Source organism: Hippocampus guttulatus, chromosome 14, assembly GCF_054856545.1.
Source record: "Hippocampus guttulatus isolate MCC_2025c chromosome 14, RoL_Hgut_1.0, whole genome shotgun sequence".
Taxonomy (NCBI): domain Eukaryota; kingdom Metazoa; phylum Chordata; class Actinopteri; order Syngnathiformes; family Syngnathidae; genus Hippocampus; species Hippocampus guttulatus.
In genome coordinates, this window is record NC_141274.1 from 14394124 (window position 1) to 14411840 (window position 17717).

A 17717-nucleotide genomic window follows, 5' to 3' on the forward strand; every position below is an offset into this window, starting at 1 on the left:
GTTTCGGAAGTCATTAGCTTGTAGTGTACTTATATTGTGGTTGTACAAAAGAAAACAAACCACAAACATCTGAATCACCCCTGAAGCCATGATCCGCTTGAATTCTTTGCACACTAGATGGCAGCATGGGGATTGGATTTAACCATACCTGTCCATAAAAGCTTAAATTTGTTATTTAAATGAGTGATTTATATATTTTTTAAATATTACATTACTGTGGCAAAGTGCCGTTCCAGTGTCGCTCGGAAACAAGATCGCATACTAAACAAGTGAACACTAAACTACAATGTGACTTCATAATGTCGCTGCCTAACTCGTACGCTGACGTTTCGCTCACGTTAGGCTAACAACGAGTATTCAAACACGACAAAAAGCCATTCATTTTTGTGTTCCCTTGTTGATTAAGTTTTTTAAAATCCCCATGCGTCCGCTCGTCCAGTTAGCGTCACCGAGGCCCCGCCCTCTCCACCGGTTTTAAACCAATCAACGCGCCGTTAGACCCCCCACGTGACGAGGGACTTGCTAATGAGGACTGATTTGAGAGTTGCTTGCTTGGGCTGCAGTGCAGCGAACACGTACAGTCACGAGTCGCTGTTCTCCACTTTTTGCTCTTTTAAAGTTGTATTCTTTCCACCTCGAACTGGAATACTATTTTTCTAAAACGTTGTTTGGATATCTTTGCTACCATGTCCAAAGAGTGCTGGCCAGGTGAGTGGTGAAAACGCATGTTTTTTTTTTGATGTTTTTATTTTTTCTTAGTTTTGCAGCGAAATGCTTTATGACCGATTGTCGGAAGGAAAGTACAGTACATCATTCCAAGCCTAGTATTACACTAAGCACACTAAATACTACAAATATTCTTTTGAACAATTGTGATAATAACAGTAAACAGCATTTTCGTCAGCCCTGGTATGCGAAATTTACTTTACGTCATTACTCATGTTTTATCATCAAAGATCTCCATCGTTTGCTTTTAAGTCGAGGTCTGTATCGATCCCTCAGCATAAAATGTCGATAATGATGGCCTGATTCGATTTACAACCATCTATTATCTGTAAGATACTAAATGTGTATCGAATGAATAACCTAATTTTTGCTGTTTTTACTCGGACTCGATTTTTCTGACTATACTTTTCTAGCATGGCTAAAATGATTGAAGGCAATACTGAACGCTTCATTATTGGTACTATCAGATAACGACATAATTTTTTTTGACACATCATCCGGTCAAATTTGATTAAAATTACTTGAAGCACACTTCTCAATTTCATTTATAGAGCATTTGACCAAAAACTATAGCTTTATTAAAGCGCAAATATTAAACGAACAGCAAGAAAAGAATGCTTCTAATAGTTTAGTAATAATACTAACTATAGTTGCCATTTTGGGAAAAAATGCATGTGAATGCTGAAGTGCTCGGTGAAAAATGCATTGGAATCATGTTGAATCATAGTTGAATAGAACACTGGTGTCTAACTGAATGTCTCTGGGCCAGATCTGGCCTGCCACATCATTTGATGTGGCCCGCGAAAGCATAACAACTTCCATAATGCTTGCTAATATCTGTCATATGTAATGAATAAAAATATTGATAGATTGCAAGCATTTTCTTGTTACATTCTTCCAGTAAGTAAATAAGATGAATTTTGCTGAATTACAGAACAGAACAACACGATACATCGCAATATTGATATTTTTCCGAACTCTTGCTAAAATTGAATAAGATTTAACACGGTTGCATCATCGTTGTACCGTAAATAGAAAAGATACAGAACATTATCAACATTTATGTACCGGGTAACTACTGTATCGAACCATGCGAATTAATCAGTGTGTTTAGTTCGGAGAGCTTGATCATCATCATGATCATCTTGATCCTGTGTGTTTCTAGGGGAAGCCATTGAGCGTCTGGGTGGCTTTTTAGTAGAGTAGCTCCCCGCTTCTGACCTCGCTGCCAGGATGCTCCGTAAGAGCAGCGAAGGCGGCGGCGTAAAGCGGGGTCATGCTTCTGCGGCGTCCAGACATCACTCCGATTCCCTGATGGGCTCCACCAAGACCTGGGATGTCGGGCACAGGCGGCACTCCCACAACCTGCTGACTGATGGTGCTGATCCATCGGTGTCTGCGTCATGCCCGCCCGGAGTGGACCCGGAGTACGTGATGATGCTAGTGAATGACGTCAGGTGGTTTGCCAACGTGCTACTGCACCTCAAGGAAGCCTTCCAGAGTCCAGGTGAGACAAGAGGCATTCGCAATACGGTGTTCTTGGAAACATTTTGAGACTCTCCAAACATCCACAAACGGTATGGACTGCTGTCTTGTTGCTCAGGTCGTGCTCCTCTGACTTTTTTGTCGTCAAAAGGCGGCAAGCGTCATATTTTTTCGACTGAACAGACATGAGCGAAATTCGTGGCGAGCAAAGGAGCAGAAAACAGTCAGTGGTGATAAGAAGATGCTTTCGAACTGATAACAGATAAAGCTGGACCGGTTAGTTCAAGCACATATTGTGCACATGCGTCACGCCACAGACACATTCCGTGCGCACATTTAGAGATCACATTTGTTGATGTAATGTGAATGATTATTGCAAAAGATCAGATTAAACGAAAATAAATCTGAATTGGGTGAGCATTGTGAATGCCGCCATAGTTATGGACATGCCAATTCTGGTCAAATTTATTTATGTAGCCCTTAATTACAAAAGAGTCTGAAAGGGCTTCACTAGCCCACACATGAAAAATATTAATGGCATCTTCTGGGCTAAACTCCCCAGAGGTCAAGGAAAATGTCAAAAACCCCATAAGGGGGCAAAAAGGGGAAACCTTATTCATACTGGAGGGGTTCTCACTCTTGTGCATCACTAGCTGTATCCTAAGCAAACCATTTTTTTTTCTTGTCACTAACTAAAAGGAATAAATATTTGACACTTGTGTATTGATACTGGATCATAATCAGAAACAATACCTCACCATATCGATATATCGTTTCAAAGCGGGCTGATATTTGATGCTTCAGCATTGATACTGTATGGTGAAAACAAAAAGATACATTGCATTACCTATACAGTAAATTGTTCTACCCTTTGTTAAAACGGATCAATATTTCATGCTTCTGAGTGGATAGGATGCTGTATCATAAGAAAAAAGATAATACATCATGATATCAATAGAACAACTAATCAAAATCTATATTATCGGTGAAAAAAAAAAAAGATACAATGCCATATCAATATTTTGTCCCACCTGAGCAATGTTTTGCTTTGTTTTGCTACAATGTGACTTGGCTGTAGTTTGATCCCTAATGCACTACTACACGCACACACACACACACACAGATACACACCGGGGTCCAACAGTGCTCCTGGTCGCAGGAGTGATTTGTTTAACCATTCCTGTGCTTGGAGGAGGACGCTGTCTGTGAGTGAGTCATTGCGTGTGTCCGTGTATGTTTGCACATGCATATGCGTGTATGCACGTATGCGTGCACGCGTGTGTGCGCGCGTGTGTGTGTGGGTGGGGGCGCAAGTGCATGAAAAGAAGGTCACAAATAGTTTGTGAGCGTCCTCTCCTGACTTAGTAAGGAGCTTAACAAATTAATAAAAACGAAAATAATAATCATGGCATGATGCCGCGTTCGTCGTCACCAGGCTTAATCCCTCCTTCTGTTTCAGGTGGATAAAAAGCTTACTTTTCACGGGATGTGTACTCGCTTGTGGGCACTTCTATCCCGTACAACTAAAGAATTCGTGGTGGTTGTTTGCCACCAGTCGGTTACCAAATGCACACCGAAAAAAACAAGAGTCACAATTTGAGAAAGCACAATGACCATGTCACCTGGGGTCTCCTACCTGGCCTGTTTTACATGTTCCCCTCCTCCAACACACCTGATTCAAACGGTGAACTTAAAAGCAAGCTTTGTAGAAGCTTGAGGGGGAAACATGTCAAACATGCTGTGTAGGGGTGGACCCGAAGGACAGGACTTGTGCACCCCTGCCCCCAAATTGAGCCAGTCTCTCTCATGTTTATAAATTCCCATCGCGTGTAAACAAACAGGGTGACACCCTCCTTTACTGACCGGCATGTCATTGCTACGCCAAAAGCAGCGTGAACCAGAACAGCAGGAACCAGTTAGCCCAGGAATTTAGCACCTGAGCAGAGGCTCGTTTGAGGCTTTAGCTTAGCAGTGCACAGGGGGGGGGGCTATTGGCGTGTACCCTCCCAATACACACACACACACATACACACACACGTGCTCCACTGCTGAGTCGGGTCTGAAGTGGCCAGGACAAGAAGGTGAGGCTCTTATGACCCATTGGGTGAACCCTGACCCCAATTCCCAGAAAAGCCTTTGTGGGCCCCTGCGGCTTGGTTCCTTGATGGCTTCCACAATTCCTCTACGGCTTGGGCGTTTAAGATCGCTTTATCGATGTATGATCTGCTTCTGGGTCTCTGTTGTTTTTCTGTTAGTTCGAGGCAAGTTCCAGGAAAAGGCGTCCAAACTTAAAGGGGAGAAGCGTCCCCTCCATGCAACATGGCAATGACCTAGAACGCACTGCCGACAGAAGGACATCGTCAAAATAAGCCCGAGCCGTTATTCATTCTGCTTGCCCCCATCCTGAGTTATATCATTCGATAAAGACCAGCGAGCCCGTTCCAGAGGCAGCCATGCAAGCCCAAACCCCATGACATGACCTCCACTGTACTTGGCAGATACGCTTGTGTGTTTTGGATCATAAGCAGATCCTTTCTTTCTCCATACGTTGGCCTTTTCATCACTTTGGTGGAAGTTCATCCTGTGGTATGGCCTGTATATTTCTTCCGCCCCCCCCCCCCCACTCTAGATTGTTATAGCCCCTCACCGAGTGTTATCTTTGGGTGTTTCTTCACAGCGCTCATCAACAGCTGTTGATACCCTTGGCCTGCCTGTTCGATGTCTGTCGCTCAGCACACTAGTCCTTTCTTTCTGAAGACTAAGTTCTGATTGCAGTTCCATGGTATAATCGTGGCATAGTTCCAATGGTAATTCTGGTTTTTGTTTTCCTAGTAGTTGAAGTTGTGCTTTTGGTTCTAGTTCTACTGTTGATGGAGGCTTTTGATTGTAATTACGCTACTAGTTCTAGTACAGGGTCCAGTTGTAGTACAGAGTTGTTCTGTTGTTGTTCTGCATCTGGTTCCGCTTTTGATCTTGGTTGTAGTATAGTTCAGGTTCTTTTGGTATTTGTGCTTTTGGTTCTGGAACTAGATCTCGTTCTGGATCTAGTTCTACACATGCTTGTTGCAGATGCAGCTTTGGTTCTACTGGTTTCTGTTGCACATTTGCCACGAGTCTGGTACCGGGTCTCATTGTAATTCAGAAACGAGTTATAGGTCTGCATTTCGCTCCAGTTTTTACTTTGGTTCTAGTGTTTTTTCTGTTTCTGCGACTAATTGTTCTTGTTATGGTCCTACTATTCACTAGTTGCGCCACTCATTCTGTTTTTGACTTTAGTTTTGGTTACAGAGTAACTTGTGATTTCATTTTGGTTAAAAATTGAAACCTGCTCCTGGTTGTTGCGGTACATCTAGCAAGCTCATTCCAGTTCTGGTTCTGCGCTGGATTTTAGTTTTGATTCCAGCCAGTTGAAGTCAATGTGCATTCACACAACGTTTGATTTGCACTTGTTGCCGCATTTTGTGCGCAGGGCGTCGCAGAACTGCGTCTTCTTGTTGACATTGTTAGCATCCGCTCGTCGCTCGATGTCCACGTGTCCTGTTCTGCTTCAGCTAATTCTTTTAATCGGGGGCGAGATGGTGATTTAAAAGAATAAAGAAGCTGTCGACGACGTACCGGCCGACACCCCCCTCCCCCTCCACACCTCCCCCATCCCCCCTAGTCTCCCGCATACTCGGCATTCCTTTTGAACAAATGTTCACTTGTGGCCGCGCAGCGCCTTCAATAGAGCAGCGCGAGGGTAGCTGTGAGCCGCGCTGACGTGGAAAAAGCCTCCCCTCCCCGGAATACACGGCCAGCCAGCTAAATTTTGCCCACTCAACGTCTCAGTGGCCGGTTTTACTGGACGTTGCCGTAGCAAAGTCGTCTTTCTTTCTTCAGGAACGTCAGGCATCCTTTTCATCACCTTTCCGTCTGCGTGAGCGTGTTTTGAAAATATTTCACGACGCCGCAAACTGTCGCACTGACTCACGTGTCCGTGTTCCACAAAGTATTTGCCGGTGTCATCGCGACATGCTGATAAGATTGTTATTTTATTCCAGTCAAACAGCATTGTTGTATTCCACGATGCCGTTGTCACGTCACTGCGGCCCATTTCACGCCGCCTGCCTGTGAAAGCCATCGGCGCTACATCCATCTTCGGTATAATATTTACGGTATTTGTGCCGTAATACAACACTGTTAAAAAAAAAAATTATGTGGGTGAACTCAAAATTTCAAGTCGACAAACTTGGATAACATTTTAAAACCAGTCCTTGTTCATTTGCCCGTAAATCCTGAGCGGTCGCCGTGAATGCCCACCCGAGTGTGCCAGCTCAAGTGGCGGCTCGCGGGTGGCGCCTTCAATCGAAAGCCGTCCTAGCGACATAATGGTTTAATGGGCCGGGAAAAAGAAAAGAGTGGGATTTGTTGGAGAGGGGGGGGTGTAACTTCCCCCCCCTCCTCGTGATGCCACATGAAGGATGTTTTTGTGCAAGTTCTTGATTGCGCCTTGTTTCCTGGGTTGGTTATTTATGGTTATGGACCAGGGGGGTGGGGGGGGTGTTCGTGTCATAGATTGGTCGCAGTGAAGGAGAGGTGAGAAATTTACAACCTAAGCCCTTTTTTTTTTGTGGATGGGGTCAAATATGCCTATGATAGCATTTCGGAAGCTTTCGGATTTTCCCTTTTGTGCAGCTGTTGTTCCACCTCTGTGAAATCTGTCATTACCTCGGAAGCGAGGACATTTTGTGTCGGTGCCGACGACACAAGCGCTTATTTTTCCCCTTCATGCAGCCTACCTTCTGGCCTCTCTGATAAAGAGAGGACATTTTTGGTGGCTTCTTTCCCACTGCCCCTTTGCCTTTTTCCCTTGTTGATGGTCCTAAAAAGAATCCTCGTGTCAACATCATTTGGTAGGCTGTAAAGATTCCAAAGTCCCGATGTCCACCTTGAACAATGGCATGCGTTTGCATTTTTGTGACCCCCTTTCACATCGTATTCTTGTATCGACGACCTTTGACCTACCGCCAACTCGAGAGAAAAAGGACTGACGGGGACAGTGTGAAAGGTGAATACGGAATCTTCAGGACCCGGTCCCGGCTTTCCAATATTCCCCGTCAGGCTGCCGCCCTTTCACCTCTGATACTGCCTCAGAAAATGGGAAATACTGTGTTGCAACCTTTGACACGGTCCACAGACTCAGGAAAAAACAGGGGTAGTGTGAAAGGGGGCAAATGAGAACGCATTAAAATACGAACCAGGGCACTCCCAGCTTTTTAATATTCCAGATCAGCGAGATCTCAAGATAATACTGAGAAAGAACGGACCAGGTCATTTTACGTTCTGATACTCCCTTTCACCCGTCCGTCATTCCACTGATTATACAATACAACGGCAAATTCCATGCCGGTGCCTTTCAAATTCTGACACTGGAAAAACGGGGAAAGGGTGTGAAGGAGCTCGTGGAAAGCCCGCTCCCAGCTTTTTGATATTATTTGATCTATTCCCTTTCACGCAGCCATTATTCATGATTTAAGTGTTATTCGGCCTTTGATACGACCCGGAAAGGCAAAATTTTGCCCTCTGGCACCGGTCATAAAAAGACAGCAAAAAAAGAAAAGTTGGATCTTCGCAGCCTATCAACTGATAGCGACTGGAGGATGTTTTGTTTTGTTGCTGTATTAAGAGACCGGACCTCACACGGTGCCGTGAACCCCCTCCCCTCCCCCTCCCCGCCTCCACTCAAAGGCAGGTAGCTGTTTATGGAGCGCCTGCTGTCTACTGTCTGCGCGGCGGCTGCGTCGCCCGCTCGGCCTTCAAACAAGGCATTGCAGAACAAGCGGCAGCGGTGGCCAAAATTGTTTGAACGTGGGGGCGTGTGGAGTAAGTCGTGTTTGCTGACAGAATTCTGATAAAACAATTCCACTCGCCACAGATCACATTTCATACGGCACAGCGTTGTCAACGTTTGCCGTACCAGATCCGCTATTTGTCACAGAACGCCATTTAGATGACGTTTCTCTGTCGGAATGACAAAGTGAATGGTGGGGAGCGCGGCATCTGTCAGGTGGACTGAGTCAACATGCGTCACCGCGCCTGAATCCTCAAGGAAAGGGGTCGGGCAAACCACTCAGCAAAAAGCGCTCCCAGCCGTTTCTTCCGAGGCGCTTTTGTCGCCGGCGCTGCCGAGGCTTGTTCATCGCGAAGCTCATCACGTGTCCAGACAGGCTCACTGATTACCGGTTGTTATCAGCCAGAGAGAGAGCGGGGGCTTGTGGGAAAGAGAGTGGGGGGTTGTGACGTCTGTCGGGCCACCTGAAGCTTTGGATTAGGGTTAGGCCTCCCCCCCCCCCCACCCCTATGCCGGGGACCCCCCACATCAAAAAGAAGACCAGACATGTTTGTTAGTTTTTTTTAACCTGGTGTTACATTCGTTTCTCGGGAACGGCAATAGTTTCCGTAGGTCACTTTAATTTATCCAAATGTGTCAAACTAAAAAGATCTTTAAACTTATTTTTTAGGAAAGCGTCATGTAAGTAGTTGGTCTTCTTTTGGGAATTTTGAACAGTGTGAAATGTTATTGGATAGGAACAAGCAACATTTACGCCGATTGCTTCGGCTCTATTGTTTGACGCACTCGTAAACGCGGCCTGCTAGCCACGACGACCGCTAGCGAGAGGCTGAGCTGCGCTGTATTATTTTCTGGAGCAGATGTGCGAGAGTAATACTTCCCATCCCTGAGTAAAATGTTCAGTGAAGCTCGTTCGGCCGATCTAAATCCACATTTTCAAGCGCAACGCAGATTGCGTGAGTGCCGCAAATGTTCTGAACTCCTTTTCCATGCCAGTGTGTCACAATTCACATGGTTAATATTTGTTATGATGCGAGTGTTTGGGTGGGACGTGGGCTCATCATGGCAAAGGGGGAAATGAGATGGTGGACGTTGGGGGTGACTGATGTGGTCTGGAGGGGAGGGGGCTCTTCCTTTCCAAAATGCTAGCCCTGACCACTGTTATCTCTACCAAAACAATGGCACCCCCCTGCCCCCATTACCACCACCAGAGCCGCCATCACCGCAATCAGGCAGCACATTTCCAGGCCTCTTTTTTTTTTTTCAGGCCATTGTTGTGACAAAAGCACTCAAGGCTGATTCTTGCCGGCTTTCTCTTTGCTGTCACACAGTGCCGTGAGCGCGCAGCCCCCCGCGCAAACAATAGCGAGCGGTCAGTGTGAGCTGTCACTTGAGATTGGAGCTCATGGCTTCATTCCCTTTTGTATTTTGTAAACACGCTGCTTTTTTTTCCGTGTGTTGTTCTGTCATTGTGGATTGTTGGGGGGGCAGGGGGGTGGTTGGGCAGTGATCTAAGTGGTCCAATTGGACACAGAGCTAATAGATATGTATGCAGGTTACCGCACTTATTTTTGATTGACACTCATTAAAAAGTGTTATTGTTGTTGAGCGGCAATAGTAACAAAGTAAAAGAAGACTATGCTAAAATAATAGCAATTTTAAAAAAAAACAAGAAATGAAAAGTAGTTTGAATACAATGTAGTGTTATCACTTGCAATTGTACAGGGATTTTTTTTTTTTTGGACTTGGCTCGGTGAAAAATCAATTTCAAATTTTCTTCCAGGAAAGGAAACAAGTGTTTGGGATGGTAATTCGTTTGCATGCAGCGAATCGGGGGTGGGGGCCGCGGGGGGGGGGGGGGGGGGGGGGGGCTACTGGCGCCTTGCTAACCAAGCCTGTGCTTCTTGCTACTTCTTTGATTGTCAAAGCGCTTCAAGCACTGGTGGGCCAAACATACCTAAAAGGGAAACAGGGTGAGCGCTTTAATGAGGGTCCATTGTTGGTGGCTTTAAGTGGAGGTGGCTGGGAGTACTTCAAAGAGAAGCCTCCGCCCCAGGCGTCGGTGCGTGGGGGTACTAAGGGGGCGGGACGGGGGGGGCGTCTCGTGGTGAGCAGGTGAGCCTGACGTCTCTCCTGTGAAATGTGTTCTTTGATCTTGGGAGGGTGATGATATCTTCCTCGGTCCTCTTAACGGCGTATGTACGCCTCAAGTCCCAGCAACCTTCAGTTTTTCTCTTGACCTTACCTAAAAGTAAGTGATCAGCGCTACAATCCGTCCATACATGCACCCTTTGACTTCCATTCCCTGGGGTCAGGTCATTAGTTATCATTTTCAAAAACATTTCGATCTGGTTACTTATAGTTCCTGGATCTAGAAGGTTCCTTTCTAGAAAATCTCAAAGCCTCCTTGTGGCCACATGACTACATTTAAGATGCTTATTGTTCCCAAAATGCCAAATTTCATCAACTTTTACATCTTGGTCTTTGTAGTTCTTAAAAATACAATCGCACACCCCTACTCCAGAAGTGCTTGGACGTCTCAACAGTACCATTTAGCCGTCGCCCACGCAGCTTGACCTTCTTTGGGCCTTCAAGCACCAACTTGATAAGTTCTTCACACTTAGTGCTACACAGTTCCTGAAACTCAAATTTCTAATCGGTTTGGATCAGCTCGACACTCCTTGTTCCAAAGGTTTTCTGGATCTCGCAAAAGTAATTAACCTGGAGCACAGGGGCTTATTTTGGCTCCGTAACCTAAATTGAGATGAAATTCCCGCTGTCCAAACACACCGAAAGCTCTCGGGATGAAAAAAAAAGTTCCTCGAGGTAGAAAAGGCACCATTTGAACCTATGGAGAAGTTGGAGGGTTCCTCCGCCAGCTGTGTATATGTGTGTGTGTTTGTGTGTGAGACCATGAGTGCATTTGTCACGGCGAGGGAGGGGCTGAGAAAAACACCCAACCTCTCATTTTCACTCCCCCCCTGTAATTCCTGCAGCGTTCCAATAAATCCGGCCTCTCATCCTGCCTGCCTCTTGATGAAAACCAGATGACTCTCCTGCCCACCTCCCTTCCCCCATATCACTCACTCACACACACACTCACACACACACACACACACACGCACACACAGACGTGAACGTACCTGTTGCGCGTTGACAAGACGTGACAGCTTTCACATAGTTCATCTGCGAAAGGCACGAGTAACGTCAAGAAAGGTGTCACCGGTCGCTGACATAATAAATGATGCGATGCATTTGTCATTTTCTGAGTGGCGTACTGTCCAGCATCAAAGGGTTTTGCCATTTCTTCATTTTTTTTTTTTTTAAAGCAGCAAACGATCCAAAAAAATATCCATCTTCAGCATCCCTCCCATAAAAGACGCTTCGATCCGTATTTTGACACATATGCGGTGCGATACGATTGAAGGGCGGTTCCCTTTCAAGTGAAACAATTTGATTTGTTTCGATTTGGTGGCATTACGATTCGATACGACATGGTACGGCTGTAGCTCGGGTCATGTTTAATAATACGTAACATGAAAAAGCGGCACAAAGCCTCAATTAGTCAACTTAATGATATTCAAAGAAACAACAAATCATTCGTAACACCAAACCAATTTATACTGATTCTTACCTGCTGTGCGTAAAAGACAATTTGATATGCCTTTCCATGCATCGGGTATTTGATTCAATTTGTTTACATCAAACCGATTTTTTTATTATTATTTTTTTTTAATCAAAACGGTTTTCATGACACACAAACATCTGTCTGTCTGTGTCCATTCGTCCGTCTGTCTATCTCTTAACATCCATCCATCCCCAATCCACAAACGTCGGTCTTGGTTACTGATGAATGTGGCTCGTATTTCTCTGGTGGCCCGAACAGTCTCATTGGCAGCTATGCCTTGTTTGCATTTGTGTCACCTGAAGAGACGCAATGTCACGCAGAGGATGAATCCTATATTTTGTTGTTTTACTTCTTCCTTTCATAACTTTGCTGCTGTGAATCTGGAATTTCTCCATTGCGAGACTAATAAAGGTTTTCTTAACAAAGTTGTGTGGCGCCTCGTACGCGACCACCAAAGCGCAGAAAGCGCCTCGTCACCGAGCTTCCTGTCCCACAAACCTCTTCCGGCGGCAGGTGTTTCATCAGCGTTTGCAAAACCGTTTTTTTTCCTCACTGCATTTCAACCAACCGCAAGCGTCGACTTCCAAACCTTCACTTTTTGTCGCTCTTCTGTTTTGTTGTTCTATTTCGGAGAGCTTCCTGTCTCAGTTCGGCCCTTCCTCCCGTTCGTCTCTTTTCTGTCCCCCCGTCCCCCCCCACATGTGTGATTACATGCTTGGTTGAGGCCCCGTTGTGCTTCCGCAGCCCCTCATTACTCGGCTTCCCAAAAGCTCATTTCATCTGCTGCCGGCCGTTGCTCGACTGTTGACGGCCGAACCCGCTTCTAAGCAGTTGCTAATGCTAACCAAAACGGCAGCACCCACGGAGCGCGTCTAATGTTCTTTTGTTTACCGATGATTATTATTTGAGCGATTTAGTAATTTGATTATTTCAAGTGTATTTATCAGACAGATTTTTTTTTTTTTTTACTCGACTTATTTAGTCCGTCCGTTCTGCCTCCTGTGTAATAGGTTATGTTGCGTTATGCAGACACTGCGTCTTTTTCACAACAATTAGTGGTCCGGTCAACTCTGACGTGGAGGCCCTCCACAATGCGTGTGCCTTTTTGTTGATCTTCGAGAGGGACTTATTTGTCCCACAAAGTCTGCCTCCTCCGTCATAGACGATCTTGAGTTATGGTTTCTTTTCTAGCAGACTTTTGACGTGTGGTCGCGCCACGATGTTGTGTGGGTCCGTGTTTATGTTCTGTAGCAATATTTTTTGTTGCGCCCAGTCTGCATCTTCGGAAGCCGATCATTTAGCATGACGTGGAGACATCGTCTTTTACAATAATGAGAGTTCTAGGAGACTGACATATTGCGGTCCCTCCACAAATTTTGCGCTCATCCACGATTATGTTCCAGGGTGACTCAATTGTTCCGCCCCGTCTACCTCTTTCGTAATCGATAATCTTGTGTTGTATGGAGACGCCATCTTTAGTGGCGATTAGCATTTTAGTTGACATGCGGTCCCTCCACAGTGTTAGAGTATGTGTGTCCAAGTTTACGTTCCAAGACAACTTTTCTTTGTATTCAGTGTGCCTGTTAGGTCCTATATCTTGCATGATGTGGAGACGTGGTCAATTACGATAATTGGTATTCTTGTAGACGCTGACGCATTTTGGTCACTGGTGCGTCAATAATCACTTTTTATAGTGGAGGGTGATTTGTTGTGCCAACGATTAGAGTTCTTGAAGTCCTTGAAACTAGGCGACTCCGCAATTTTGGGCGCGTCCTTCTTCATGTTCCGGGGAGACCTACATGCTGCGCCAAGTCTGCCTCCTCCATATTAGATGATTTTGTCTGATGTGGAGATGGTATTTTTGTGTACAGTTAGCAGTCAAGTACATTTTGACATGTACAGAGGTACCTCTACTTACGAAATTAATTGGTTCTGGAAGAAATTTCTGAACTAGAAAATTTTGTAAGTCCAGACGCATTTTCCATGTAAATGCACTAATTTGTTCCAACCCCCCCCCCCCCACCCCTTCAAAATTCAGTAGCAGCCAATGGCAGAGCAGCTAGAAGTATGTTGCGTTCGAGAAACTCCGAGCTGCGAGGAGCAGGCCAAACTCTTATTTTTACCTTTCGTATCTTGAAATTTGTTTCGTAACAAGAGGCAGTATTTTCCTGTTTGAGGTGTTTCCTAACTTGGAAATTTCAAATGAAGAGACGTTCGTAAGTAGAGGTACTACTGTACAGTGTTGTGCGCGACACCATGAAAAACGGTTTGGGTGTCTGAGAAGGACAACTTCCACATGTATAGTGTGTGTCACGGTGAGGTTTTTGTTGTTGTTGTTGTTGCAAAGAGCAAAAGAATGTCAAGAATGAACGAGTGCGACTTTTTACCAAGCGAATGAAGGGACCACATTTTTTTTGCGCCTCTTCCACAGAGGGCTCGGAGGCTTTCCGACAGGTGGTCCAGGAGCGTCTGGCCGAGCTGCTGCGTGTCCTCAAGGCCGTCATTGCCAAACACCAGGCCCTCAACTCAGTGGACATCCTGGGCAAGGCGGGCACGCTCATCGCCAAGGTGAAAGGTAAGCGGTGGCCAACACTGCACGCTGCTGACGCGACACCCGGCCTCGAAATGTCACAGCGTGCTCACCCGCTCTCTGTTTGAAAGCTCCGAGGCGTCACCCGGTGCCCCGAGTTTGCATGTGTGCAATGCCAGAAAGGAAACGGCAACGGTCCGTTGCACTTCAATCACACTGGAAACATGGCAGCGGTCCAAACAAATTATGACTGAACTGCAAATGATGCCGAGATTATTTATACGGCATCAAACTGATGAATACTGACTGTTAATTCATGAGAACAGTTAGGCTGTGTGTCCAAATGGCAAAAATAGCATTTTGTTTTGCCTCCTTTCCATGACATTACAGTGCGCTCCATTTTCTCTTGAGGAGAAACCGCTTCATAGCGGTTTTCATTTCAAACTTTGATTGAAATACTACGAGATCATTGAGGCCCAGCCCTCATTTTCCGTGATGTCGAGTGCCTTTTTATGGAAACGACGTTTTTCAGGCTTCTGGTTGGCTAAAATGGCCTTTTGAGGGCGACTCGCACATTGCTTCCTGTCGTGGAGTATTTGTGAGCACTGATGAGTAAGCGACGATGCTTGATTGATGACGGGTGTCCTCGTCGCGTTTGGCGCAACACCTGCGGCGTCTGGAAGCCCGCCAGGGCGCACTTAGACAAACACACGTTCGCCCAACCCATTTGCAGACGCCGCTGACGCCGCTTGCCGCTTGCCGCTCTGTTGTTCTGAACGTCTCCCGGAGGCACTTTTTGCTTCCGCGCATGTAGGAAAATGTCAAGAAAGAATTCGCCTTGGAGCCGTTGCATGAGAAAAGCATGTTGTGGCGGCAGACATCGGTGCATTTCCCACTTTCAGTGAAAATTGGCAAAAGAAAAAGTGGGAAAATAGATGCCACCCAAAAAGTTGTGCGTTTTTTTGGGGTTTTTTTGCAGTGGGGGAAGTACTGGTTTGCACATCCGACTCACAGTACAGAGGTGCAGGTTTCAATTCCAGCTGCGTGGGGTGTGCATTTTGTCTCTGTGCCTTCGTGGGTTTTCTTCGGGTGCTCAGGTTTCCTCACATGTTTCAACAACATGCATGGCAGGTTAATGGAACACTCTGAATTATCCCTCGGTGGGATCGTGTGCGCAAATGTGTGCACACACTCATCTTGAAATATTGCCAAGGGGATGTGAACGTTTTTTTAAAGAGGTGCGAGGAATATAAAAGGCAAACTAATGAGAAAATATGAACCGTATTGAAGACCTGACTTTGTTGTTGCACTTCTTCAGGCAACAAACTAGGTGAGAGTGAATCAACGGTGCCGAGGGATGGGAGGGAGGTGGGGACAAGCGCTGGAATTGTTGTTCCGAGAACCACAGGATGTCCTGAGGAAGAAGTCAGTGCAGCGCAGAAGTCGCTCGGCAGCGTTCAGCAGCGCTCCTCGAGAGTCTCCTCAAAACGCAAAATAAACCCTTTTTTGGCGGCAGGCGGGAACGTGCTGTCGTCCCGGAATTTGCCGTCGCGGAGGAAAAACGGCAAAAGCTAAAAGAAATAAGAAATAGCGGATCTGAGCCTTACGTATTCAAGGTTTTTTAAGGTAAGCCAGAGAGTGACAGAAGTCGAGCTTGCGCGCGAGTGTTTCCTGTTCCAGCGCAGACAGGAAACACAACGGCCAACGTCACCGACTGCCACTTTGGTCACAAACGGAGTTCTTGCTGACGAAAGTACTTCCTGAAGATTTTTCACCTTCGATGGTCCTCAACTTTTTGCTGCAAAACTCTTGAGGATGGGCAATTGCTAATGCTGTTTCACTGCGGATTATAACACCCTGGACCAGATTTTTCGAAAGGTGACTCTTTGTTTTGACTCAATTTCCTGAAGGGCTATGTCTAATTGTTGTTGGAAGAAAGTCACATGACTTGACTCGAGTCATACAAGCCGCCAGTTTTCGGATTTGCTTGGTGACAATTAATGAGAGACTCGACCAACTTTGACTTGATATTCCTCAAACTTGACTTTGACTTGCCATCGTGCAGAGCGAAGAGGCCACTTCATGCTCTCTGGTATCACGGAGGGAGATCTGAAAATCATTCAATTTTGATTCAAAAAAACATTTTTTAGATCAAAAACATCAAGAAATACTCAACGGGTAGCAAATATAAGTGTGTCCGAAAAGTTCCAGGACTGGCGGCGCAGCTGCTTCGGCCATGAATGCAACGCGGCACACATCGGACAGTTCCTGACCAACAACAACTTTCTCGTGCTGGAGCAACCTCCCTCCTCAATCTGGAGCTGTGGGATTTTTTTATTTTTTTTTCCCTTCCCCTCTTACCCAAACTCAAAGGTGTCTCGTCAAGGGGACCCGTTTAGACGAACGACGTAGACGACAACAAGACGGCCATGATGCTGAAGCTGCAGAGAAGCTCTAGCGGTGCATGAACACGGGCAAAGTGCGTTTGATATTAGACGGGATTACTTTGAAGGGGGAAAAAAAACCCTGTAGTTTGTTGTTTGGGTGTGAAATATATAATTTTGTGAAACGAGTTCTTGTACTTTTCTGGCACACCTCACATGTTGGCAAGATTGTATGACTTTATTTCTGACTTGCTTCTTAACCCAAGTAAGGGCTTCACTCGACTTGCTTGAAACTTGAAGGTTAAGATTTGACACTTAGGACTTAGTCCCACCTCTGGAAGGAAGCCTGAAGCTTTTTGGAAATAATCGCGTCTGAATTCAACGCGCACACGACCAGGTCAGTGATATTTTACTTTTCTTTCTCTCCACAGGCATCAACTTCGACGACGTCAGATCGGAAAACCTAGACGGAACGTTTGGCGAGATTCATGCGTCCATCGACACCTTGGCGTTCACATTCGGCAATGTGTGAGTGTTATATTGTTTGAACTTTTTATTCCTTGTGAAGAAAATGACAAGACTTTGAAGTATCAACTAAACATTATATGGCAATATCCCTCCCTGGTGAGTTCACAGTCAAGTACAAACCCAATTCCAATGAAGTTGGGATGTTGGGATCAACATAGCGGTAAATAAAAACAGAATACAATGACACGAGGTCCACAAATTCCAAAAACAATTTGAAATATGAATTAGTCAGACCACAGAGCACGTTTCCATCAATCTATGTCTATCGCAAAGCGGTATAGCGTTACCAGGATTTTAACTGTGTTCAACAAAATTTGAAGCAAAATGGTCATAAGCTAAGCAAAACTGATCAATTTACGGGCTAAATTGATTAGTTTTAAAAACTGAAGATAACTAAATGGCAATTGTTTCATCATACTTGTGTGCCTCAAAGTTGGTATGAGCACTTTTTACAAGTTAAAGAACTGATGTTGGTGCTAAGGCTAGCGCTAGCGCAAGCTCAGTCTGGTCCATGAATGTTGGAGATGCTGAAATATAAGATCAGGCCATTCTAATCATATCATGCGCCTTTTGTTCAAGCCAGTGAAGCATCACTATGAGTTAGAC

At 45.5% G+C, this 17717-nt stretch overlaps 1 protein-coding gene across 3 annotated transcripts in view; it reads left to right on the forward strand.

The window, feature by feature from the left end:
• Window positions 1–543: 543 nt before the first annotated feature.
• Window positions 544–17717, forward strand: part of LOC147195272 (rho GTPase-activating protein 29-like) — a 33551-nt gene continuing 16377 nt past the window's right edge. Inside the window, exons 1-4 of one of the 3 annotated variants that reach the window (XM_086129014.1) lie at window positions 544–708; window positions 1892–2233; window positions 14101–14244; window positions 17015–17111. In XM_086129014.1, coding sequence (XP_085985140.1) covers window positions 1960–2233; window positions 14101–14244; window positions 17015–17111 — 515 coding nt within the window. In that variant the 5' untranslated portion in view covers window positions 544–708; window positions 1892–1959. Of the gene's footprint in view, window positions 709–1891; window positions 2234–14100; window positions 14245–15584; window positions 16078–16115; window positions 16679–17014; window positions 17112–17717 lie in introns of those variants that run through there. The other 2 variants (XM_086129016.1, XM_086129015.1) reach the window with 2 other exon arrangements.